Consider the following 25,550-nt stretch of genomic DNA (forward strand, 5'->3'; position numbering starts at 1 on the left):
CACAGATACACATGTGCGCGCGCGCGCAAATGGTAGAGGTTTTCGATCTAAAACAAGAATCGCATGCCCTCCAAGATGCCCGCCGCGCGCTTGCCATCTCGGAGGCCATAAAGAGTCGAGACATATTTCTTACAATGCCTCACAGATGGAAGCACATTATCTAGCGTTTGCTGTTTGCTTGATCAACGCCTCCTCTAGAAAGCCAGCGTTGGCTTGATATGTTTTCCGCTAGATGAACATAGTTGTCCATTTTTAGAGCTGTTTGAAAGTTCGTGTGTGTTTTTAGCGGCGATGGCTGCACTATCCCGGCCTTTTTCGACGTAGTTTGATGGTCTCGCCAATGCACCTACAAATCGCCGAGTGGGCTCGTTTTTGTCGTGACACCTGCCGAACAAAATGCGTTAGAGACTCCTTCACTACATGACATTTATGTAGTGTTTTTTTCTGAAGCAGCTGCAAGTAACATCGTGGCTTTGTGGTAGGACACCTGCTTGCCACCCGAACGGCCCGGGTTCGATCCTCAACGGGACCCAAGATTTCATTCTTTATTTTATTTGCTACTTTCTCGATTTTTCGCTCACGGATGATTTTTCGCTCACAACCAACGGCGCCGACACCGACACCGGAATTTCTGCGACACGAGCTCTCTAACGCTATCGCGTTAAAAAATTAAAACAGCACGTGAGTGCGCGACCAGCACGTCCACTTTGCGCCGTTCCGTGAGCAGCAATGCGGTAGAGCCCATAGAGTTTCCTACAATACTTACTAGAGGGAACTCTGGCACTAGTGTCTATGGGAGCTGCAACGCATGACGCTTCAGCCAGCATGGGAATGATGGGTAGTACACAAATTTGTCTAAACTTCATTCTTTCGGCTCCGTTTGGCTCCGCGTCGGCTGCATCCGCTTTTTCGAAAAACGAAGTTCAGCAAAAGTCAGCCGTTCCACTTCACCAGTTTAACTTTTTTAGGCTCACCAAATCAAACCTGGTCATGAAGTTCACAACGGTCTATTCTTTTATCCTAAACGAACGCCAAAACACAGCAATAAACAAAGCCACAAGTACGTTTGAAGAAGCAAGTACGAAGACTAGGCAAATTTGTGCACTACCCATCATCCCCATGGTAGCTGAACGATCGCAGCGCCAGAGTCCCCTCTAGTTAATTTTAGGAATCTCTATGGTAGAGCCGTGAAGGGTGAGACGCCTGCTTGACAGCGGTCCTTCGGCAATAGCACTACCTAGAGTGCCTCTATGTCCTCCTCGCTCTAGGAGGACATTGAGGCACTCTAGAACTACCAAGCATGCATGGTCTAGACGGGGGAAGCGCCCGAGCCGCCTTTCCTTTTCTTCTGGGCTTTGGCTGCTGCTTCTCGCAAAGCTTCTTGCGCTGCTGCCCCATTGCGAAAACTGCATTACACGGCGCCCATATACCTTGCCCCGTTGGCTCAGACATTCGTTTCACATTGATATGGGTCCAAGAAGCCTTTGGCCTTAGCATTCTTAGAAAGTTCAAGCCATCGCCCGTAATTTCTTTTGCTTTCCCTGACATCGAGGATTACCTAATTAGTCATATCTTTGACCTGGACATAACGATAAGGCGAAGCGGGCATTTTGACGAGACGGACCACACACAGACGAAAGTTACCTGTTTACTGTATTCGCCTGGTTCAGCAATCTTTTTTTTTTATCTCTGCGTGGTAGTCGAACAAAGTATCATGGTCTTTCTTATATCTTATTCAGTATCCATCATATATGATCGACTAGGCCAGCAGAACAATAAGATCATCCGAAAGGAATTCTCGCAAGACTAAGAAAATTTAATTTTATTCTCTCAGCCTCAATTCGTCGCGAATAAAAAAAAAGCGCGACGAACACTTTTCAACTGAACCAGCAATAACAAAGTATTAGTTTGTGTTTTTTCTTTTTTATACGGAGTCCTCGGTGTGTAGCTCAGCAAAATGTCGGTGAGGTTCGATTGAAGTGCGGAGATACAACTCTGAAGCTTTATTAGCACCACGTCGACTGGTATGAAGTGCACCTTGCAATCGCTGCTAATTGGCTCTTCTCCCATTCCACAGCTTACGTGAAAAGCCTTTACAGCGTTACAGCGCACAAAACATAAAAGGATGAATTCTTTCAAGCATACTGCTTCTGTTTCTGAAAGTGAACAACGCCAACATGAGCTGGACAGCAGAGACGATAATATATAGTGATTTTATTATCAATGACAACTTAGAGACTATTTTTGAACTTTACAGCCAGCTTACTTACGTACAGTTAACCACAAAAGTTTACGGACCACGTAAGCGCGTGGCCAAGAGCCTCTTCGCGACATTTCCGCTACGTCAGCGGCGATCGACAGCAGCCCTACGCCCAAGACACATCCCTCCCTTAATAGATGGTAGGTCTATTTTCTCAGTGGGCTCAAATATTTTCCACCTTCAACTTATTTAACGCGGCGTGCTCTTCAGCAGCCGTGCATACGTCCCGCGGTCTCGAGAGTAGTCTATCAGCGTGACTGCTATCAGTCGCAATCTTTCTCGCAAAGCGCCGTCTACCCAACGGCCCATCGTTCGAAGCACGCCGTCATAGCTTTGATTCTACTATAAAAGTAAAAGTGTGACGCTCAAACCGCAGACAAGCGCTTTACGTGATAGCAACGAACTTACAATGTTATGCGCGACAGTAGACAATTGTTGTACCAGTGAATAACAAGAAGACTCGTTTCCGGCTCAATGCTGCGGTCGACAGTAGGTGTAGTACCGCTAGGTGGCGCGGACAGGTGGGTAGTTTGGCATAGTTTGGCACGCACTCGCGTGGTCTGTCAACGTTTGTGCTTGACTGCACGTTAGTCAAATGCGTTGTACCATCATTGTCTGGAGGCTGCCACCGTGAAATATTGTCGTTTGTCCAATTTCTTCCAGCCAAATCCTTGTTGGGATAACACGTCACAAACATAGCTCCCATATGCGGAGTACCGCGGATAGACAGCGGCCCTTTGTGGACCTGGACAGGTGCTGGGGTGTACCTGTAGCAGCTGCCTGCATCACTTTCCTATCGTGCATAGCCTCTTCCAGCTATGGGTTCCTCTACGTGCTCTTCATGCAAAAGCATGAACTTAGTCGTGAGCAAGCCGCGTGGCCTCAGACAGCACTCGTCATCTCTGGCGGATGCATGGGTAAGAATGTTTTGCAATCTTTCGTGTGTGCTTGCGGAGCTTGTTGCTATCACACATTTCTCTGTGCTTCGTCTCGGTTTTCGCGCCGTTATTTGCAATGTAATCTTTGGTCCTTAGTGCACTTGAAGCTTACACTACATTACAAAGTTATCCTTATCACTCCCTGAAATATTGTGGTGTTCCTATAGAGTGGACTGCAGTATTGCCTTACATAAAGAAGACAAGGTCTTACATCAATTTTACCGGCCAGTTATTCCAGAACCCTCCTCATAAATGTTGTTGAGTGGATGGCAAGCATCTTGAGGGCGTGCGGAGCACTGCGAAACCACTGTGTGAACATACTGCAGGCCACATTCCCGCCAAACATTGAACTCCGTTTCTCAATGTTAAATCTTTTCAAATTAGTATGAGCCATACTCGTGTAAGGCAATTCTATGTCACCATGTTATCATGTAAGTGCAGGAGGAAATTTAGATCATAATAAAAAACTGCTTAATCAAATGCTCTTTATCAGCTGATAGATATCGAGATCGAGTATCTGGCAAATAAAATAAAGGCTATCAGTGGACATCGTCTGTTGCATTACACGGCTACCCACGTGATTCTTAAAACACTCTAAAGTTACGGTTAATTCGTAGACATTTTCTCCCAGTTTTGTAGCATCACAAAAACGGTGATGATAGCGAATCGACGGCCGCATACGTTGTTCAAGCCGTGTTTCATTGAGGATTTGAAAAAAAAACAACACCCAACGTAGCTCTGCGTTGCAGAGCTACGTTAGACCGAACCTGCCCGAAGGTTGCAAGTTCGATCCCTGCCGTCGACAAGTTGTCTGTTCGTCCCCTTTAACTTCTTCACATTTATATCCTAATTACTACAATACACTTAAAAGAATACAAATAATGTCCTCTATACCCTCCTTGGTTTGATTGTCTGGTGGTCTTCATTAAACATAAACATGGTATGTTTGTTGAGTATTCACAAGAGAACAATAATGAAACGTCGTATGTATAAAGCACAATTCAAAAGCGTCTTCATGTCTATCACATGGAAGGTCCTGTACCACTTCCGGTCGACCGGTAAAGATAGAAATATTTCTGCTTATTGCCAAAGATAAGTATATGTGGCATGTCAAAGCTACATGCTAAAAAAAAAAAATAACATCGTGACAGCGTGCTCGCTGCAGGCACACGGCGAGAATGGAAGAAGAGACAGGAAGGGAAAAGTTACTTTTCGTGAGCCTGGAGGGCTCCGCGTTGTTTTTGGGTATTTCTAGCCAACAAAGAAAGCGCGCAGATCACGCAGCTGTGATTGTCGCTGCAAAATAGGAAACTGCTAAACACAGAGCCCATCATAGTTTGTGTCAATTATCGTGTTTTCCTACTTGTCTACAAACTTTTGCATAACGCTGTTCAATGCCCGTCAATAGCATTAACATATCAAACGCCCACATATCCCTAACGTTCTACTTTACACCATTATGTATACTCCGCATAAGGACTAACTACGGATCACATTCATTTTCTTATATTGAATCGAAACTTTGGAACACTAACTTGTACCATCGCAGAATCCGCATCATTTCATTTGTACAATGTGTTCGCTATCGCCTGCAGAACTAACAACAGTAATACTTGAATGCATAAACATTATTCCGATTATTATATGTATTTATTGTATTTCGTTGCACTTGCATGTACGTAATATTTGATCTGTAGATCAACAGTAACTACTACTGTTAAAAAACGGACCCCTGCAACTGCCCTGCAATGGGCTCTGGGGTCCTACCTGTGTAATAACAACCAGCCATTATGTGTATATTACACAATAAAAAATAATTGGTTCATTGATTGCTGTGTGACTCATAAGGGACCAGGAGCACACAAGCTTAAGAGAATCGAAAAAAAAAGCGAAAGGGAGTTCATTTTTCTTTCTACTTCTTCTTGTGCTCCGTCCCCTGCGCCGTTTTTTTTTAGTTTCAAAACTTTCACTGCCTACCGTCCCTGCCTCACCAGCCGCAGGTAGCTGCTAACCAGCGCATCCTTCCAATACTCGATGATTAGGTTAGGGACCTGACTGTGTGAGTTGTGTGTGAGGTTATTGGGATGTGACAAAACCAGACAAAACATGCAACGTATTTTATCGCGTATAACCAGCACAAAATATTTAAAAATTCGAGCTACAATGAAAACGAAAAACTGAAATATGGCTTCGCGAAAATGCTGTGCAGCAATGCAACAAAGCGAACTGCGGCAATAAGATTAAGCAGGGGGCTTTTTTTTTATTTTCCGTGCGCTTCTTTTCTTCAGGACGCGGGTTATATGCGAGAAAATACGGACCTTTGGGTAAGAGTCATATTCACACGCAGAAATGTCCTACGTAGCAGGCACTAAGAAAGTCGCTGTCCATGGTACGTACGTTCTGGACTCGGGATTTTTTGTTCAATACAAAATGAGCGATGCCATGACGAAGAAGAGCCGCAAAACGTAAGAGAAAAGAAAAGAAGGCGGGACTCGTCAAGTGAGTGAGTGAGTGAGTGAGTGAGTGAGTGAGTGAGTGAGTGAGTGAGTGAGTGAGTGAGTGAGTGAGTGAGTGAGTGAGTGAGTGAGTGAGTGAGTGAGTGAGTGAGTGAGTGAGTGAGTGAGTGAGTGAGTGAGTGAGTGAGTGAGTGAGTGAGTGAGTGAGTGAGTGAGTGAGTGAGTGAGTGAACTTTATCTGAGGTTGACGACGCCAACTCTTCGGCACCCGGGCCTGCCGAACAGCCAGGATTTGATTTTCTAGAGCGGCGCTACGCAGAAGCAAGTCCTACTCTTCCTTGCTTAACTTGGGGTATCTCGACCCGCACTCCCAGAGCTTGTGCGCTAGAGAAGAGGTCTGCCCGCAGGACGAGTAGGCGTCGACGCCATACGTGAAGCGCTCGCTCGGCTTCGGCACATGACAAAGCGCCGTGGTGTTATCATTCACTGCGCGCGCACGACGAAGCAGTTAGTTACTGAAAGAGCTTTGCAGTTGCTCTTGCATCTGGTTAGTTACGTGGTTGCGTGACATAGTTACGTGCTGCGGTAATGATCGATGTGAATGTTTGCTCCGTAAGATTGTTTCAATATAAAGCTAAGTTAAACCTTAAAACATGCATCATGTAAAAAAAAAATTAAAATCTCGCCAGGGTATGAGCCTTTTAAGGGCAGTTTCTTTAAGGAAGAAAAAGGTTGTAGTATTTCGCATTTTCAAGCTCCCTCCAGTGTTGCCCTGAGTTATTTTATGTTTCTTTACAATACGAGTCTCTTTACATCCTAATATAGAAAACTATCTAAAAGCGTGTCTAGTACTACCCGCCAGTTTTCAGCCACTGTGGCATCACTACATATGTACTGTGTTGTTCTCCCAGGCCTCCTCGTCAGCATGGTGCAAAAGAAATTCTCCATCTACCACATAACCCTCGCTGGTGGGATCGTGGCTTCTGCAGGCCTCGCGGGAGCAAGCTTCGCTCCCAATATCGTGTGGCTTTCTGTTACTTTTGGAGTGGTACAAGGTACGAATTATTGCGGTGAGAATAGCTTAGTGTAGTGTTCCGTCTTGGCAGAACCAAAACCAGAAAGACTGGTGCTGTATTAAAGTTCCTGCGAGGAAGAAAGTAGCGTTTTTTCGCGACGAAATTGAGGGTAAATCATTTCAGTTATTTGCCGTATCTAAGCTTGTCTCACTGTTTTGATACCTGATTATACGCTCACGAAACATTCAGTATGATAGCTTACTCCTGTACCCATTCGTAATTTTTATTCACTCGTCACCGACGCCGCTTTACGCCTATGGTCAATTTTCGCGTTTGATGAGGCATCTAAGGCTTTCGCCTTAAAGTTTACAATCAAATATTACATACCGTGTTCAGCCACAAACGAATTACAGCATCGTTCGACAAGCTTTTCGGTGTTTTTTTTTTGTTTTGATTTTATCAATTACTGCTACAGAAACCTTAGGAAAAGTTTTAGCTGGAATTTCTGAGTGATTTACCGATTTCTTTTTCTTTTTCTGCAGGAGCCGGAATCGGAATCACCTTGCTAGGCATCGCCATGTACTTGCTCCTTTACTTCGACAAATACAAGGCCACTGCTACCGCCATCAAGGATATCGGCACGGTCGCAGCTGGTGTCGCAGGCGTCCCCTGGATATCGCTTCTCGTGAAGGAATACGGTCTGCAAGGCAGCCTTCTACTAACGGCTGGTTTGATGATCCACATCTTGCCAATAGTCATGCTTATCAAGACACCTCGCCATTGGCGTATATTCAGAAGTAGCGACAAAAATACAGGGCCTATGAGTTCCCAGCAAGCTGACGTGGAGGTCCCCCTCGCCGTTAAAAAAGCGACGCAGTTATCGAATGAAGAGGAACGCTTTGTCGCACTTCAAAGTACGGAACTGCCGACGCCACCAAACAGCCCTTCCAGTGTGTTCCCCGTTGTTATATGGTTCCCCTTCTTTGTTTTGGTGCTGATGCAAGTCGTCTCGGACTACAGCAATGCTGTGTTCATGACCACCATAGTAGATTACGCGACAGACAAGGGAGCAGATCTCGGTCGCGCAAAAACGGCGATTATGTTCGCCGCAATGGGACAGGCTGTGGGACGTGTCCTGGTGCCCTTGGTGTCGGACAAAATTTCTTTCAGCCGCTCTTCTATCGCCACGGCGTGCCTTTATGCGACGGCTGTCTGTTTCCTCTTCATTACACGCGTCTCTGCTTTCGAAATAGTAGCGGCACTTGCTAGCCTAGCAGGAGTGGCCCAAGGCTACGTCATTTGTATGCGGCCATTGCTAGTCGCCGACCACGTCGGCGTGGAACGGTTTAGCTTGTGCTGTGGAGTGGGAGGACTCGCTGCCGTGCCCATGTGCCTCTCTGGCCCAGCAATTCTAGGTAAGTAAACGCGAACGCTCCTAAAATGGGAAAAATGTTGTTTTGATGCTAGCTTCTTCCACTAATGACACGTTAAGACATCTGCATCATGGTCCCGAGTTTAAGTTCTCCCATCGAAATCTTTTATTCTAATGAGGCATTTTTCTTACTTGATTTTGCTGTCTCATGCGTCGGATCGACGTGCTTCAGTCGATGTGCAAAAATTATCAGTGCCTTTCGTTCCCAAAGGCGTGTCATAGAGTATACTCTATTGAACTTCACACTACACGTGCTAAGATTCGATCAGCTTATAGAGTCATTGTGGCAGTACATACATAAGTCTTGCAGGCTCATATTTAAGCAAGGTTTTCTGAGCAAGAAGCCTATTTGTCCGTACCTGTTGGAGAAGCAAATCGTCCAGATCGAGCGATGCCATGAAGGTTTCGAAACCCCTCAACATGCAAGGCTACACAAATGAGACAGTCCGTGACACTTCGTGCACATTGTGTTATGCACTAAGCATGTATAAGGCTGAACGCAGTCATGACAAAATTCAGAATCCAAGATATATCGCCCGCGAAGTAGCTTGCCTTTTTTAGATAGTGTCTGTCTACCGTCTCCGTTGAATTATCATCCTCTTTTATTTGAATTTTACGCAGAAGCTGTATGCGGTTAAGACCCGCGATTTCGTGGCATCCGCGAGCAAAAATTCTCGTTTCCTCAATTTCCCCAAGTTTGGGGTAACCGCCCACATTGTAAATTGTATGAGCGGAAAAGAGCAGGAATAGAAGGAAAGAACTTGACAGGACAGACCTAACCGCCCATGCTGGGGCCCGATGAAATGAAACCAGCAGCTGCCGCGTGCACGCTCTCCCAGGACGCACGCACGCCTCGGGGCAACAGCAAGGAATGAATAAAATCATAAAAAGGTCCTAGGGCCGTCATATTTTGATATAAGACGGCCTATATTTCTATTGGAACAATGTCTTCCGAGCACTGGATTTGTGTTTAGAAGTGAAGCCATTTTTATTAGGATGGGCGTTAGCTTGCTTTTTAAATGCGAAGCGCTTCTTAGCGAACCTTTGGCACTTTGAGCGCTTCCATCTATCTATCTATCTATCTATCTATCTATCTATCTATCTATCTATCTATCTATCTATCTATCTATCTATCTATCTATCTATCTATCTATCTATCTATCTATCTATCTATCTATCTATCTATCTATCTATCTATCTATCTATCTATCTATCTATTTAGCCGCCTACGTCTAGGTGCACTCGTGATCGCCTCCTTAACATGGTGTAGACCAAAATTCGTACAGGAGGGTAAGAGAGTTTAACGAATATGACTACCTGGTCATTACGTGAATAACTTAAAAGTTCCGTCGCGTACGTCGTCAAACCCTTTCCTCCAGACACGTGTGGCACATATCCGTATACCACGAGCCGCGGTATGCGGGTACGCGCCACAGGTGATTGACAATTTATATCTACCCAGGAACGGCGAGAATGCGACCGCGTTAAGGAAAACCGACATCGACAGCGTTGACACGACGAACGTAAAGAATAAATTCAGGACAAACATGTGGCAGCTGATAACGTGCTTCAAATTTTAAAGCATGAAGCGAAAAGCAGGCCATGTTGTTCATAAAGGAGGTTGTTGGTGATCTACTATTAGAATAAAGTAATAAAGATGTCATGAACGATTTTTCGAAGAAATCATCGATTGACTTCAGTATCGGAGTTTATTGCCTCATGAATCAGTGCCGCAATTTTCCTTGTCGCATTCCACAAGTACGAGCACAGTCACACGGACTTCTCACACGTTTTAAGCACTTTCTCTCTCTCTTTCGTGACGAACGACCGCGGTGGTCTAGTGGTTATGGTGCTCGACATCTGACTTGAAGGTGGCGGGATCGAATCCCGGCCGCGGTGACTGCATTTGGATGGATGCAATATGGTAGAGGCGCGTGTGCTTAGATGTAGGTGCACACTAAAGAACCCCAGCTGGTCTTAGTTTCCGGAGCCCTCGTCGACGGTGTCTCTCATAATGATATCGTAGTTTCGGGACGCTTCACAGGGAGGGATGACAAGGGAGAAAAAAGCTACGTCGTGCGCACGTGATGAAACGCGATCGCTTTCCCCGATATCATAGTGCAGTGCGCGCTAGTGTCAGAAATGTGTAATTTTAGCTCACTATTGAGCTCGGCGCCCGGCCCGTGGAGGCACTTCAAGGCAAGGAGCTCAGCGGATGCAAACGCTGCTCTTGGTTTATGCCATCGATCAATAGTCACTCGCATAGGCCACCGCAAGGTGCGCCATCACAGAGGGCCAATGTTCGTGTTCGTGGCAGCGCACCCCCCCCCCCCCCCCCCCGTTGGACGAGTCCGAAGGAAGACACGCTTTGCAATGCATGCAAAAATAAAAATGAAGCGTTCACGTGGTGCTTACCACCATCACTTGCCCTTGGTCCCAGGTTCTCCGAGAGTAAAAGTGAGATGTGAATCACTCTAGGAATGAGACATCAAGAGTCCTCGGTGTCCATTATGGTCAGATACCAGGATTTCCAAAGCCCTGCCCATTAAATAATGACGCGACACGTCCGACTCAGTGACGATATATGCCGCCTTGGCGCCCCCATTGCACAATAAAGGGGAGGGGTCCTCCCTTCTTCAACTAATTGGTTGGTAGCTAGCTCTTCATGTGTCCCCTTCTCTTTATGTCTGTCTTCTTGAGTCCATGAACTATGCTAAAAAGTATTTCATTGTGTCTCAGTCATTTATCGTTATTACAAACGTCTGTAGGGGCGTACACTGAGTGTGGATATGACTGAGAGATCTTTCGCTCTTCGTATTTTATTCTCTCTCTCACTCTAAGTGTATGCGTTTATCAGAACAATAGTGATACCTATGCCTGTCGCTGGTCGTTTTCCCTTTCCAACTGACAGGAAGCATTCTCTTTAACAAGTGGCTTTGTTTTGTTTTCTTTTCAGGTTATTTCAGGGACAAGCGCGGCTCCTACGACAGGCTCTATTACATGCTCGCCGGACTCAGCCTTGGGGTAGCGATACCGCTTACAGTGCTGGTGGTGCGAGCTATGACTCAACGGCGACGTTCCCTACCGAAGCCTGCTTCCTGTAAGACTTCGCTCGATAAAGACCGGGTCGAGGACACGAGTTCATTATAAATAGGCCTTCACTTAGCGGTAAGGTTAAGAAAGGTAGGCGGCAGAGCTCCTTCACTACGCTACTAGTCGCTCCACCAACGGTCGACGATTATTCAGAGCGTTATGAAGAATAGCCCACGTATCATCCATGACCGCACAGCCCCGTTCTTGAACGGACGCTTCCAGCAAGAGAATGCCACTAAAGTTCACACAGAAATATTAAAACCATATTTATTAATTATTTGAGCCTGATGATATAGTTCAGTGCTTCGTACGCTTTGTTTGTACCTGTCATCTTCTGTCCGTGCTTTCGTCGCGCAATTTCTCTGATGTCATGGATCATGAACAAGCCCAGAATGCTGCTCCCAAGAAGTACTACGTTTACTTTCTAGCCCGACTGGGAATTGCCCCGATAATTCCTAAAGCAATACGACGACGCAATTACGATACCATTTTGGGAACAAACTGAGTACGAGCTCTTGCTCTGTTACCTTGGTAATCAAAGAAAGCTTCCGAAAGGAGGAACGTATCAACGACATATTCGGAAATATTATGCTTAGAACTGATAACTTGCTTTCCAGCTGTCCCCGCATCTTTTCAAGCCGTTTAGCGTTAACGGTGGCCATGAGTATCAGAGGAACATGCCCGTACACCGCTATAGCGATCGACCAGTTCCATCTCTTGCAAACTGCCAAATCTTCGTACGTATTTTTTTTTTCTTTTGGTGCAGTGCACACGAAATCATCTTGTGCTTCTACCCCTCACTGCCGAATAGTACAATCAGTTCGGGCTTAGTAAACCAGTATTTCATGAAGCTTCTCCTAAAAAAAGTGACCTTTAGTGTTTGCGGCTTTCGGTGCCATGAATGCGTAAACAGGTCGCGACACCTGTTTACCCTATTCCGAAAGTTGCGTGACTTTCTGGGGCTCAAATCTTCACAGGCGCTTCATACCAACCCGTGCGCAAGTTTTCCAGCCGCGTAGCGAGCTGCTGCGTTGCGACTCCAAGAAACCGCCTACCTTCCAGGAAGTCAAAACGCGGTCGGCAACTGCAGTGTTGCTCATTCATTCGCTGCCCGACGCGGCAACTCGGCCTATGGCGCCAAATCACCTTGCGGTTGAATAAACGTCAATCTGTTCTCGATGTGTAGACACGTGCGTTTCTTTCTTCCTCGATACCGAGCTCACGACAAGAGCAAGAGATCACCGCCCAAGCACTCGGTACAGATGGTTAAATACCGAAGCTGAAACGTGCGGCCCCGGTGTTTATGAGTGTATTGATCCTGACCGTTCATTTCATTCTTTCTCAATTGTTGGTTACTTCTGTTCAGAAATCTTACAACTGGTGCTTGCCGCTCGTGTGTTCCCTTCTTCGTTCTTAGTGGACCACTGGTGCGTGAGCAGTGGGATTTGTCGAACTTCTGTGGCACGTATGCGCTAGTGTTTGCGCACAGAGGACGGACGAATTGTGGTTTCGCCTAACCATAGCCCCTTGAGGCGTACCGTCCACATGCGTGTGCGTAACATGTTGTTTTTACCAGTTCTTTGAACTAGTAGCCAAGAAAGAGCAAGATACATTGCGCATAGGATGAATTTGGCCTTCCGAATAACCACTGTTTTTGGTTTTTTTAATCTCATTGCGCTGCTTATGAGTACAGTCGACGACTTCGTTGAATCCACTACGAAGTTCGACGTCTCGACTCGACACGCCGCGTTCCAAGACCAACGCCCAAAAGTACTTTTTTACTCTAAATGAATACAACCAAAAAACAAATCTTGCATGCATTTTGAGCCAACGATTTCGTTCTTTTTATGTAAACATGGAACATCACTGACTGCATATCGATTAAATATTAAGTTATACGCAAATAAGGTTAAATACTAAAACTGGCTCAAACATGTTACTTCATTTTCTTTGTTGGAATCCAATATCGAGATCCTTAGAATAATGTTGTGCGAATTTGACAGATTTGCAGACAGTCGATCATAATTTGCTTCTCGAGGGAACACACAGTTTTGATGTTAAAAAGTTCCCAGTTGTTACACTCTCGTAACAGAAGCAGGCGAAAGCCTGGCTGCAAATAAGCCGCATCGAACAAGTACGTATGTTTTGCATTAAATGGACCTTTTGAACCGCTCACGCAAGTACTCTTGTCTTTGAACGTCTTTTACAATGTGCTGCAGACTTTATCGCCGTACCCATTACGCGTCTGTGAGGTCTAAACCTACGTTGATGTATACTTTGTTGCTGCTGTGACTGCTGCTGCCGATGATGATGAATGATGACCGAGCCGTTTGCATTTGGTGGTAAGCTTTAACACCACTCACTCGTTGCGTATTTCATAGTGTGTGACGCCTAGCGCGATTCTACGCTTCTGAAACGCAATATTACGTCTGTTAACGTGACTCCTCGCTTAATATGACGCCTGCATAGGGTCTTTTTTGCCAAAACAGTTCGAAGCACTGGCGCGGCTTTGTGGTGACTGCCACGCAAAGCCTCATTCGTTTCGTTTCCGCCTCGAGCCCCCGACTCTCATGTTCTAAATTATCTGTCGCCTCTGCGTCCTGTGCTAAAAACCTTCACTGGTTATCCAACAGCACATGGTGGAACGGCTCCAAACTACATTGTCTACAGTCGCTACGTCTTCGAGGTCGGCATCTGATGAAGCTCTTAAATGAGTACCACGTGCATCAATACTACGCCTTACAAAAGAGCGAATACACATCTCACTTTGAGTGATAAAAGCAAACAGAGTGCCGTTTGTTCATCTCACCAAAATACGGTTTATTTCATTACTTTTACACAAGAAATATACTCCCTATATAATCTACCAACGATTTGGTTGCTTATACAACATAAGCAACGAAGAATATCACCGATTCTTCGCAATAGGTGATAGTCAAGGTGATGTGAAGGCAAAGTGGATTGTCCATTTTATCGGCAACGTCAGATGTATTCGTACGGTTTCATTTTCCCCCAAATAAAGAGAACCCCTTTATCGTTCAGGCAGTGTTAACGACTACACCGCAAAACCTTCATATGTTATTTTGTAATCATATGTTCGTTTTCGTTTGTATTACATTTTTCACTAATTGTTATCAGCTTGTAAAGCGCTCATGAAGTCTGAGCGCGCCGTCACAGTAGCAGTTTCATTCAGGGGTCGCTGTGGAGCAGTTCACTCCCGTGGACGGGTCCAACGTCGACGTGCCCGTCGAAACTTGGCTGCTGCTGTCGTTACTCCACTTCACCGACGCATTCTTGGGGCCTCCGCTCGCCGTCGCGGTGCCTTCGGCTTCGAGCTGCGATTCCTGCGTCTTAACAAAAACGTTCTTGCTTGTAAAAATGTATATATGCTAATGCGTGATGTACATAATAAACGCACTTTTTGCTCTAAAAAAAAAACAAGAGAATTTGGCGGGTACGTCAATTATCCGGAGTAAATTTTACGAAAGCTTTTTTTCGGGATGAGAAAAAAATGCGTTGATGCAAAAAAGTGACACTTTCGTCGCAAGAGCGAAGGAAGCAATGAATGTCATAGTAACAAAGTGCAATGTAATCGAAATAATTCGGCAGATGCCACTCATTCTGGGAGTCGATGTCGTGCGAAGCAGTAAGACATTAGTGGCCTATACCGAATTTTTGTGTTGCTTTGTGTCAAGCGTTGCGCGTTGAACCGACTTCTTCGTGCAGTTATGGGTATAACGTATGGTTATATCGTGTGCAGGCCCGTAGCGCGGAATTTTTTCGGGCGGTGGGGTCTTGCTGCTGAAACCCTTGAGTATTTGAGGAAAGCAACTCTTTAGAGGAAAGTACCTATCTGATGAAGCAACATTTTCGGGGGGGAGGGTTGTCCTAGGGCTCGATAGATAGATAGATAGATAGATAGATAGATAGATAGATAGATAGATAGATAGATAGATAGATAGATAGATAGATAGATAGATAGATAGATAGATAGATAGATAGATAGATAGATAGATAAGAACGGTCAAACTGCTTTCGATCGCAAAGAAACCGCTTTGACCGTTCCTATCTATCTATCTATCTATCTATCTATCTATCTATCTATCTATCTATCTATCTATCTATCTATCTATCTATCTATCTATGCTTCGCATTTAATATGGCTAGCAGCTGGCCCGTTTCAGGAAACCCCGCCCCTGCAGCGAGCGAAATGACATTCGTGCCGTCTACGGCTTCACCGCTCACTTTCTGCTGAGAGCACGACAACTACGAAGCTATGAACCATCTGCTGATAACCCAAAAAGATACGGAATACGGCACGTACGACTGCGGGCGACCAGGCCCGTTCGTTCAGAGAACGCATTTACTGCCGGAGTCGCGCAGCCCATTACCTCCTACCACCCCAGCCCCTTATTTCTGCCCTTCCGGCTCTTATCTCCATGCGCCTTTCGCGTCACGAAAGACGGTCAGGGTGTCTCTTCTCTGCTTGGGAACCAAACGTCCGCAGCCCTCGCACGTTTTTATTCGCATATAGAACATACCACGCGCGGTGAGCGTTTGTTCTTACGTGCGAGTGAAAAAAAAAAAACTCCAAATTTTGACAACAAAATCAGGGGTGCGTTCATAAGCACACACTTTCGACACATCCGCTTTCATGCGATCGACCACGTGGCCATTATGGTGTCGTTCCGCCGGCGGCACAACATGAGATTTGCATTAATTATCTGGATCCTTATATATCAAATCACATGACATAGCGATTGGTACCTAGAAAGTGATGTGTGCGCTTCAGTTTAGTTTTTCTGAATATCGCGGCTGCATGCGATTCCACCTACCTCTCGTTAGAGAGAAGTGTTGTACGCACACGATTCATCCACGCGCTCATTTCTGTGCAACCTCTAAAGTCCGATTCGGCATCGCGACAAAACACGCTGTTAATTAACCCGAGTAATACACACGCAAGGTGTGTGACCGGCCTAGTTGGTATTCCATATTGACGTGAACAGCGCTAGTCCTCGTCGTTTCTTCGTCCTTGTGTATCCCACGCGCTGTTCACGTCAATAATACACACGAGCACACGAAAGCCGATGTGTGGGTGCCACTACCAGACAGCTAAGTATTAGGGTCGCGTCCAATTTTTGACCGCCTAGGGTTCACTGACTTGCAGCTACATCTGAGCACACATTTTCAGCGAAAGCTGTTATGAGACCACAACAAGGGCCGTTTTTGTCGCCGTAGTTGTCCGACGCCACCACCGCCGGTGTCCGTAACCGCTATCGAACGAAATGAGAAAAAAAAACATAAAAAATTTCAGGATGGAACGGGGTTCGAAGCTAGGCCCTCTGCGTTGGAGCCCAGTCTTCTACCTCAGAGCCAAGCCGGTGCTAGAAACGGCTTTGAAAAAGGGCCCTATAGAGGCTTCATGCCTGGAAGGAACCACATTAACATATTTAATGTAGCGTGGTAGAACAGTAAAATAATAACTAGGCGTCACAGACCGCGAATTCTGTAACTAGGCGTCACAATGCAAATTGCGCAACGAGTGGATTGTTGAATGCTTCCAACCCACTAGAAAGGACTCTGCCATAATTCTTCATGGTCATCAGCCACAGCATCAACAAAGTGGGCCTTACAGGTATTTAGCAGGTACCACGGTTCTCCGCAGAATGACGCCAGAATGGCATAGTGGCTGCTTCCCTACTTCACAAAAATTATGGTTTATAGTGTAGTGGCTTCCTCGCAAGTGCACTTCTATTGGTTGCCAAGGAAGCCCATAAGAACCCCATAATCAATTTCCTCAGGGCCTCAATAAAGTTCTTTCCCTCTCTCTCTCTCTCTCTTACTCACGTTAACGTATGTTATATAACTTGGTTGGAGAGTGAAATAACGACCGGTCGTCACAAAATGCGGATTCCGTAACTAGCGTGTCGTTTAAAGCTTTCAACCCATTACAAAAGGCTTAGCCATATTTCTTCATCGTCATCAGCCGTCGCATCAACAAAAAGTACGTTACAGATGGTAGCTCGCTTCTCCGCAGAATAACGAATAATGGCGTAGTGGGTGCTTCCGTACTTCACAAAAATTATGATTTCTGGCGTAGTGGGTACGTTGGTAGTCTTCTTGCCCCAAGACAGTTTAGAAAGGGCTCTAGAAATGCCGCTCTTCCAGCTTTCGCTGTGACTGCGCTGCGCTTTCCGCGCAGCTCTGGCGTTTCTGTATTCATAAAAATGCGGGCGCAAATATAATCAGCGCGACGCAAAAGGAAGTCACTACTGCGAGTGCGATGCTCAACTCAAGCCATAACTCAAGCCATTGCAGCGCACCAGTATCATTCAATGACATGACCATAGGTCGGCAAACAAATGTGAAGCTCACTCAGACTCACTCATGAAATGTATTTTGCCCTCAGGGCTCACTCGGACTCACCAAAATTTTCCCCATTCAGACTCCCTCGGACCCAGAGTCACGAAAATATTACTCACCCGGACTCACGAGATTATTACTCAGACTGACTCACTCACAATCAGACTCAGAGCTCAATATGTCTGAGTGAGTCTGAGTGAGTTTGCCGTCCTATGGATATGACCGCACCTTTTCTATTGCTTAAGGCTTGCAATCAATGGCCCTGGGACCTTATTTAATCTTTTCACATTTTTCACTCAAACTGCCTTGGTCAAGTGAAGCGCTTCCTCAATGGTCCTACGGCCTGAGTTGTGTTTCTTACAACGAATCTAGTCAAACTTGTCCAATCTGCACTGCTAGAACGCATCGGTGTTAGGATAAACTGAGAGTTCAGCGCATGAAATGACATTTTGTTTTAAATGTAAGTGCAATAGCAACGCATTTCTACGTCAACTTTCGTTGAAAGTCGAAGGTGAAGATTCGCCTGTGCCGCATGCGTAAACTATAGGGATGTGCGAATATTCTATAATTTCGAATAACAAATTGGACAGCGTCCTATTCGATTCGAGCGCCGAATCTAAAAGCGCATATTAGGAATACCGAATATTTTTTCAACATTTTCCTAATAATCAGCACCGGTGAATAAAACATCAAAGGAACAAAACGTTGGAACAGAGAGGGGTAACCTTTCTAGATTTAATAACCGAATTACCAAAATGTATGTAGCCCTATCCACGCTATATTGATTACAGGATCATAAGGCGTTTCTGCTTAATATAACACCAGTGTCGCCGAAGCGACGCAGTCATTACTCCACTATCACTCATTACGACATTCATCATGTCGACTGATAAATATTGTTTAAAATATATACATCAGTTTTATTTAAAATCTGTCGACAAAGTGCTAGCCTACATATTACAGTCGCTACTGTATTTCAACCTGCAGTTAAAAATATTTCTAAGGCTCTTGTTGCTGCTGTGTAGGGGCTTGCCTCAGTTTACATATTTGTGGTACTTTTTCATCAGTTAAAGTTAATCGTAATGTTCTTTTGTTAATATTTGTTTGAAGTAAAATGTCGTGGAATTCTAGGGCTGTTTCGGAAATCGTTACATCACCATTCTAAGGCTGCTTTGAAAATGGTTGCCTTACTATAACATTCGAAAACTGTTCGAATACTATCCGATTAGTATTCGCATTAATTTGGCGTCATTTTTATCCGATTCGGTTCTAAAATTCAATATTCGCACACCCCTAGAAAATTGTGGTACGTGCTCTCAGTAATTGGATAAACAATTTATTGTTGACTTTTTATAGTAAATATCGTAACGTTATTTCTAGCGCAAGTAACGTACACCCCTATGTTTCATCATCGCTGTCAGCCTACGTATCTTCACTTCCAGATAAAGCCATCGCCCAACAATATCTTTATTAAACCTATCTTGCCCACGCTGCAACCAGCGTATGCTAACAAGATGCTTAATTTCAACGCACCACTTAGGTTTCGACACACCACCATCGCGTCACTGTATGAATCACCCGTTGCTGCCATACGCCTTACACGGTCTGCTTATATCCATGTGTTCCTTCTAAAATCACCCAGAATATCGGCTACTGTTAGTCTTATGTGCTCTTTATGACCCGCAACCTTGTCATCCTGTCTCTTAATTTTGTGTGTAAACGTCTTAAATAGCTTTCTACAGCCATCCCGAGCGTTACTGCACAGAACAACGTCCTCTGTAAACCACAGTGATAAATGTGACATTCCCCGTTGCTTTAACCTCCGTCATTCCCAATCTAATGCTTCGGATAATTCTAAGAATGCAGCGGGTAGCATAACATAGATCGTACTTTAAGACGCCTTCATTATTTTTTTTTTCTTTTCTATGAAATATTTAAAATGGCTCTGATTTTTCAACGTATGTTTGACAGCATATTCATATATCGCTCATATACTCTATGAAAACGCAATGCCTCCATGGCTGATTGCATCTCCGCTAGGCAGAAATCTTTTATGCAGTTCCTTAGAGTCATATCACCATTATCACATATAATATTGCTGATATGTGTGTGATTATAATGTAAATAACCAACCGTGAAGCCACCCTGTGGTCTGACATGCCTAAAATCTGATATGCCTTTGACTGTTCAGGTAATCAACATGATACATATTTTCCCCAATACTAAAACTAGCCCCTCCCCTAATGAGATTAAGTTTCAATTCTTTACCGTTTCTCTTCTTGCGAATTAGTAAAAAGTTCTAATTCCTCTTACCTTCTTGTACAATTTGTGTTAAGGTGCCTCGTTCAGCAATGTACTATATCCTCCATGCTTGATTAAAGCGATTGTTATTCCATCTTATGCTGCAGTATTTCACAAAACCAGGAATTATTCCACAACGAGAATCCTCGTTCACGAGAGCATATTTTCCCGATACTCCCGCAAACGAGGCAACGGCTCTTTTTGACGCATCCCGCCTGTTAGCGTCTCTGCTAAGAGTGACATGTCGTCACTCTTACTATACTCGACGACAACTTATCTTGACATTGGAGCGAAGGCTACGGAGGCGGGGCTTCCGCACATTCGTGTTGCTCCGCAAGTAGTACGGCAGCTTGCGGCTGATTTCGGTTTTGCTCGCTCGCATCGTTAACGCGTTTAGAAAACATATTCACGAAAAATGTGAAGGGAATGTGAACGGGAGAGACATTTCGATTGTTCAGAGTACATTTTAGTGTCATATTACGAGTACATTTTTCTTGGAGAACTAAACGGTGCGTTTGCGGCCGCACACTGACCCACTACGTCACGGACGCCATGTTTACTTTGGAAAACGGGCATGCTGAAAAGGTTGTGCTGTCTCAGAAATGGAAAGAAAAGGAAGGCATTCTTGCGAGGTGAACAATAACTGTATTTTACCTACGACTTCCCGCAACTGTTTCAGTCTCATAATAAATAAAGCAACATTTATTTCAGCAAGAAAAACGAGAAAATTATCAGTAAGCGTAAGTACTATTTCTTGGCGCGGTAGCAGGCATGCACTTCGGTTCTGTAGCTTCCACAGTGCTGTCAAGGAAAGTTGTCGCCGAGTATAGACATGCTAACGCTGACAGACGGCCATTTGCCCAGCTTTAAAAGAATAAAAGGAGGAAGGGACCTACAGGGCACTACTATGAGTATGTCCCAGCGGCAGAAGTACTGTGGGCCACAAAAGTTTGCGGGATGTGCAGCGCGTGGCGGAGCCACGAAAAACTGCATTGCTGCGTCACCTACCGTGACGCGGCGGGTGTTGATGCTATCGGCATCAGCGATTAGCGACGGCGCGTTTGAAAAACGTGCCGTTGCCGGATCTAATCGCGGAGGCCGCGGCCGATAACCTCAACAACCACCGCATCACAGTAGGTGACGCAGCAATGCAGTTTTCCGTCGCTCCGCCACGCACTGCAGATCCCGCAAACTTTTGCGGCCGACAGTACGTTATGTTGCGAGGAAACAGGCAAATAAAAAAATCGCTACTCATTTTCTGCTTGTTTTCCAGTCACGTGGACTAGATAGCTTGTTTTCAGAAATATATTGGTTCAAGGGCGTCGCAGCAATTTTAGCGTGTTTCTGATACTATCTTCAGTGCTGTATCACCCGCCTGGACAGCGCAGCTCAGGAGTACGATCATGGAGGCCGCACTCAGGTGTTAACAAAAACCGGAGACAGGGCCCTATTAAGGCATTTCAGTGTATCACGCGGCGGAGCGCTGCGCCATGCGGTTTGAGATATCATCATATTTCTACGACTCTGCTGGGCTGAACAAGAAAACTATATTCCTGAGCAGTAGAGGTAATTGAACCAGTGAAAGTTTCTAAACATCTCATAAGTTAGCAGCATTTCATAAGTTAGCAGCTCCATACATGAACTGTACCTATTACTCCGAGGTGTGCGAGTATTATGGTTACAATGGCGTCCGCACCCAGCACTCACCTGCCGTCTCGCCGAGGTCAGAGCAGTGGGAACCGTGAAATCCGTCAAGGGCTCGTGGGACCCTGAGGATGCCTTCGCCTCCTGCAAATTATCGAACCAACCCGAAGAGCAAGATTATTGAAATGCGTTTGCTGCTTACATGTACAGTCGCGATGAATATGGCTTGCAACGTGGGAATGCGTGGTCTCACAAGCTGAGAAAGTGCGCATGTCTTGCACTCTTTTTTTCACAACCTAATAATATCTTCTTATTTGGAATCATCCGCCAAGTGAGAGAAAAGCGTTTAGCTGTGGAAATAAGGGCTAGTGGACACCGTGGATGATCTTCAAGCTCATGAGGCCACGCGCTCCCGGGATGTTGCAAGTAATTTTGAGCGCGACAGCACTTGCAAAGGAAATAAATATGAACACGACCACGCTATGATCTACATAGCTCTGAAGTCTGTTAATTAATTCACCTCCGTACTTCTTTCCTGTAAATATGCCTCCTAAGTCTAACAGTTTGCCCCAGATATGATGCTCCAAGAATATTAAAGAACTGACGAAGATAGATCGAATAAGTGTTAAGGATTGTCTCAAAACAGTTCCCACCAAATCGTGGCATTTTCATGCATACATCACGGCTATGAAATGTTTTATGCATTGCATGAATGCTCGTTTTGTACACAACGTGTTAGATTGCCTTTGGTAGGTAGAAAATTGTAAACAAGAAGTGACTCTAGACTTCGCCACCTCCTGGTAGACAAACTCGCTCTAATTACCGAACGATATCAGCGTTTTCTAACAACGCCATTTTTTATGTGAAAACTACGCGTTAAACCCGCAAATTAGTACAGAACGCCGAGCCATCAAATAAACAGTCAAACAATAATGTATGTCGAGTGAGCTCCTTAATAATAAAGTGACACAGACCATTTACGTCAACGCGCGCATATTATGAAGAGCTGCCTTTTAACAAGACCTAAATAGTGACAGGCTGCCTCGCAGTGTTAGACATACACTTACATGCATGCATACAATGACAAAATCTTCAACGCCCTTAGGGCAAACTTTCACTCCAAAGCTGGTCTTCTGACCCCAAGCGCTCGAATGCACAAACGCAGACACCGGAATGAATAGGTATTCCAGCACGCTATTAACAAAGCATTGCTTTCGTAAAATCTGTTTTCTGGCTGACTTCATATATGAACAGTACTACAGCGACGATGCCTTCGTGAACGGGCCATAAAACGCGAGAATACAAAAGCTGATGAAGGTGTTAAACGCTATGTGCAAGCGTCTGTATAAAGTAGGCCCCCTGGAACACTGATAATGGCAAACTATGCTGCAGTAGTTGCAGCAGATGAATGGCTGTAAATAATTTGTGCTCCACTGCGTGTGTCAGTCGCACGGCTGAAGGCACTTACGATTAAGCCACGAACTTTTTAAAAGCGAACAACACCTTGCTACTACGACAGATTTTGTATACCGGGTGGAATATAAAGCTTCTGCAGCGACGTCGCCCATACGCATGCGCGAGTGGAATCAGCCCAGCACGTGTTACTCCGGATAACCACAAATAAAAATGTTAACAGTGTTTCGTTAGAGTGATATGCAGCTTCTAATGCTTTCGTTCGCGGTATTCGTCATCGGTCCTTCTGGTACTACGGCCACATGACCTTAAGACTATTTACGCCATAGGGGCACGCGTCATTAAGCGGAATAGAACGCCCTTATGAATGCCCCACCAGAAAGCAGGCGCGTCCACGCAATCTGCGCGCTTCCTCAAGCCTTTCCCATGTGAAAACAAGCGCGTTAAGAGGCCTGGCGCGCTTTCACTTCGCTGTCGGAGTGTCGTGGAGTTGCCGTTGTGCTTACTCGCATTGGCAATTGTAGTTTCAAAGAAGAAGGAAAGAAATCAGGACGGAGCATCGCTCAATACGGTTGAAGCTAAAGCTAGTATTGGTTCGAGAGGTGATTTCCACATCATAACGCACGCGCAGTGCAAACATAGCTATGGAGACGAATACGCACATGCGCACTTGGTCAATACGCTGCATCTCAGAGCTCACGTGTTGGGCCGACACTGAGGCTTGATATTGCGCTGTCTTGCCAACAGAGGCGGCGTTGCGTAATGTTATCTACGGGTTTATTTCATCCTCCGCGAATAATTACCACCAGTTGATTTCTGCTGCCACATATTTTCTAGCGACTTCTTACACTTGTAACTAATCAAAGACGCTGTTGCCGTCGCATAACTCGCCTTTCACTTCGCTTTCATCAAGGCGCTCTAACTTTGTCCTTACCTAGTATTAGCGGATTACTAACGCTTTCGGGTTTTTATAACGCTAGAATGATACCTTAAGCAGCTTGGTTATACGAGAACAGTGTAAGAATAAATCGCTTGATGAAGCGGATAAAGGTGTCGGCTCGTGACGTCATGCATTTACGAGTTGGGGGGGGGGGGGCTTAGTCAATACCATTCTTGTAAGACTGCCGTGTACTATTTGTAGACGGTTCAACTGCCTCGCAGTGAGATGACGTAAGTCATAATTTCCGTGAGAATCTTACTGAATTCAAGGTACATCACTGCACCATACGTACTGAGCTCGTTCCAAAGACGAAGCACACGGCGACTCCTATCAGCAGTGCGACCACGATGGAGAATATGAGGACGATTTTTCCCTCGAATCGCTGCCTCCAGCCGGCGAAGTGGACGTCCATGTTGCCGCGGTCTTCGCCGGTGTTGGCCGGAGTGTCCAGTCTGAGCACGTACACCGGGCTGCGAGGCAAGAAAAAAAAACTGTATTATCGCTGTTCATTTTTGAAGCGAAGCATTGCCTACCGGCGCAAAATACGCCAACCCGATCTCCTGATATCCATTACCAGCGCTATCCTCTGATCTTGAATTTAGCATTGTTATGTAACCATGTCATCAGTGTACATATTTTTTTTATTTAACATTCGAGCGTTTCTGATAAGCAGTGGTATGTGTTGCCTACTTGACAATGCGAAATTAACCCTTTCAGGCCCAGTGATTCCAATTGCAATTATCAATTTTCTAGGTCACTCAGCAAGCACCTGGTAAAGATAAAGCGTTGTTCTTTTTCAAGAGCTCATACTCAGCATCTGCTCTACGTATGGTGCCAACCTGGTACGTACAACAAAGCGATGTCACTGTGAACAAAGAAATTACAGAAGCGGTCATGCTGTTCGCGCATTTGGCTGAGCCAGCTTCTTCTTTCACCATGCAGAGATAGGACATTTATTTTAGTTTTGCGTCGGAAATTGGTATGTTGGCTATTGGGCATTATTCTATCCCATCTAAATAATTGTTTGAGTAATGAATTAAGTAAAAATAATGGACATATTATTAAACAATAATTATTAATTAAATTGATTTCGACATTAATTACTCTTCATTGAAAAGTGTGAGCCAAGTTTTTTTTTTTCATTTTTCAATTACCATGATCATGCACATCTCAAAATTTAAAAAGCGGTTGCTTGCATTAAAGTAAATTAATTTGGGACAAAGCATCGACGCAATTTTACACCTTCCGCAGCCGCTGTTTCTGCACAGAGTACGTGCTAGTTTAGCTCACATCTGTCAATCAAACATTCGCTTGCCTCTAATTGAAAGAGCTAGGGTTAATTACAACTCAGGTATAATACTGTCGGTCATCGTATCATGTACTAAACAAAGTAGCCTTCTCACTGAGTGACGAAGAGAGGGCGGCAAGGTAGGGCAGCTGGAGCATTTCCAGAAAGTGCTGCGCAGCCGGTTTGTAGTCGACCGTTAGTAAAAACAAGACACACGCTAATCATTTCCTACCTCTGACTTCTAGGAGCTTTCCGCTCGTTGCGAATCCAAAAGCGAGCAAAACTCAATGCCATGCTGCGTCGATGCGCTGCGAACGCAGGACGTCTTCTTCTCTGTCTTCCACAAGTTGTTCCTATGGCACGTGAGCGGGGAATCATGACAGGCTGCATTGAAATGGAATAGCCA

General features: G+C 45.1%; 2 protein-coding genes across 2 annotated transcripts in view; one reads left to right on the forward strand and one right to left on the reverse strand.

Moving 5' to 3' along the window:
• The first annotated feature begins 2,950 nt into the window (after window positions 1-2,950).
• LOC119390552 (monocarboxylate transporter 3) overlaps window positions 2,951-25,550 on the forward strand; it is a 43,859-nt gene continuing 21,259 nt past the window's right edge. The window contains exons 1-3 of the mRNA XM_049415308.1: window positions 2,951-3,177; window positions 6,566-6,709; window positions 7,213-8,085. Of these exons, the coding sequence (XP_049271265.1) occupies window positions 2,967-3,177; window positions 6,566-6,709; window positions 7,213-8,085 (1,228 nt within the window). The 5' untranslated portion in view covers window positions 2,951-2,966. The remainder of the gene's footprint in view (window positions 3,178-6,565; window positions 6,710-7,212; window positions 8,086-25,550) is intronic.
• LOC119388942 (uncharacterized) lies at window positions 14,246-24,321 on the reverse strand. Its single transcript, XM_037656283.2, has 3 exons — window positions 24,149-24,321; window positions 21,567-21,647; window positions 14,246-14,545 (listed from the first exon to the last, which is right to left on the reverse strand). The coding sequence occupies exons 1-3, from the start codon at window positions 24,266-24,268 to the stop codon at window positions 14,381-14,383; spliced, it is 366 nt and encodes a 121-aa protein (XP_037512211.2). The 5' UTR covers window positions 24,269-24,321; the 3' UTR covers window positions 14,246-14,380.

This window comes from Rhipicephalus sanguineus, chromosome 4 (assembly GCF_013339695.2).
Source record: "Rhipicephalus sanguineus isolate Rsan-2018 chromosome 4, BIME_Rsan_1.4, whole genome shotgun sequence".
In the NCBI taxonomy this organism is placed as follows: Eukaryota; Metazoa; Arthropoda; class Arachnida; order Ixodida; family Ixodidae; genus Rhipicephalus; species Rhipicephalus sanguineus.

Bases quoted from the DNA above. Each gene is read 5' to 3' on its own strand.
- LOC119388942 (XM_037656283.2), bottom strand. From the start codon at position 24,268: ATGGACGTCCACTTCGCCGGCTGGAGGCAGCGATTCGAGGGAAAAATC. The intron at 21,648-24,148 runs GTACGTATGGTG...GATAATTTGCAG, and splicing joins TCGTCTTTGGAACGAGCTCA to GAGGCGAAGGCATCCTCAGG. The intron at 14,546-21,566 runs GTGAGTGCTGGG...GTTTTTGTTAAG, and splicing joins TGACCTCGGCGAGACGGCAG to ACGCAGGAATCGCAGCTCGA.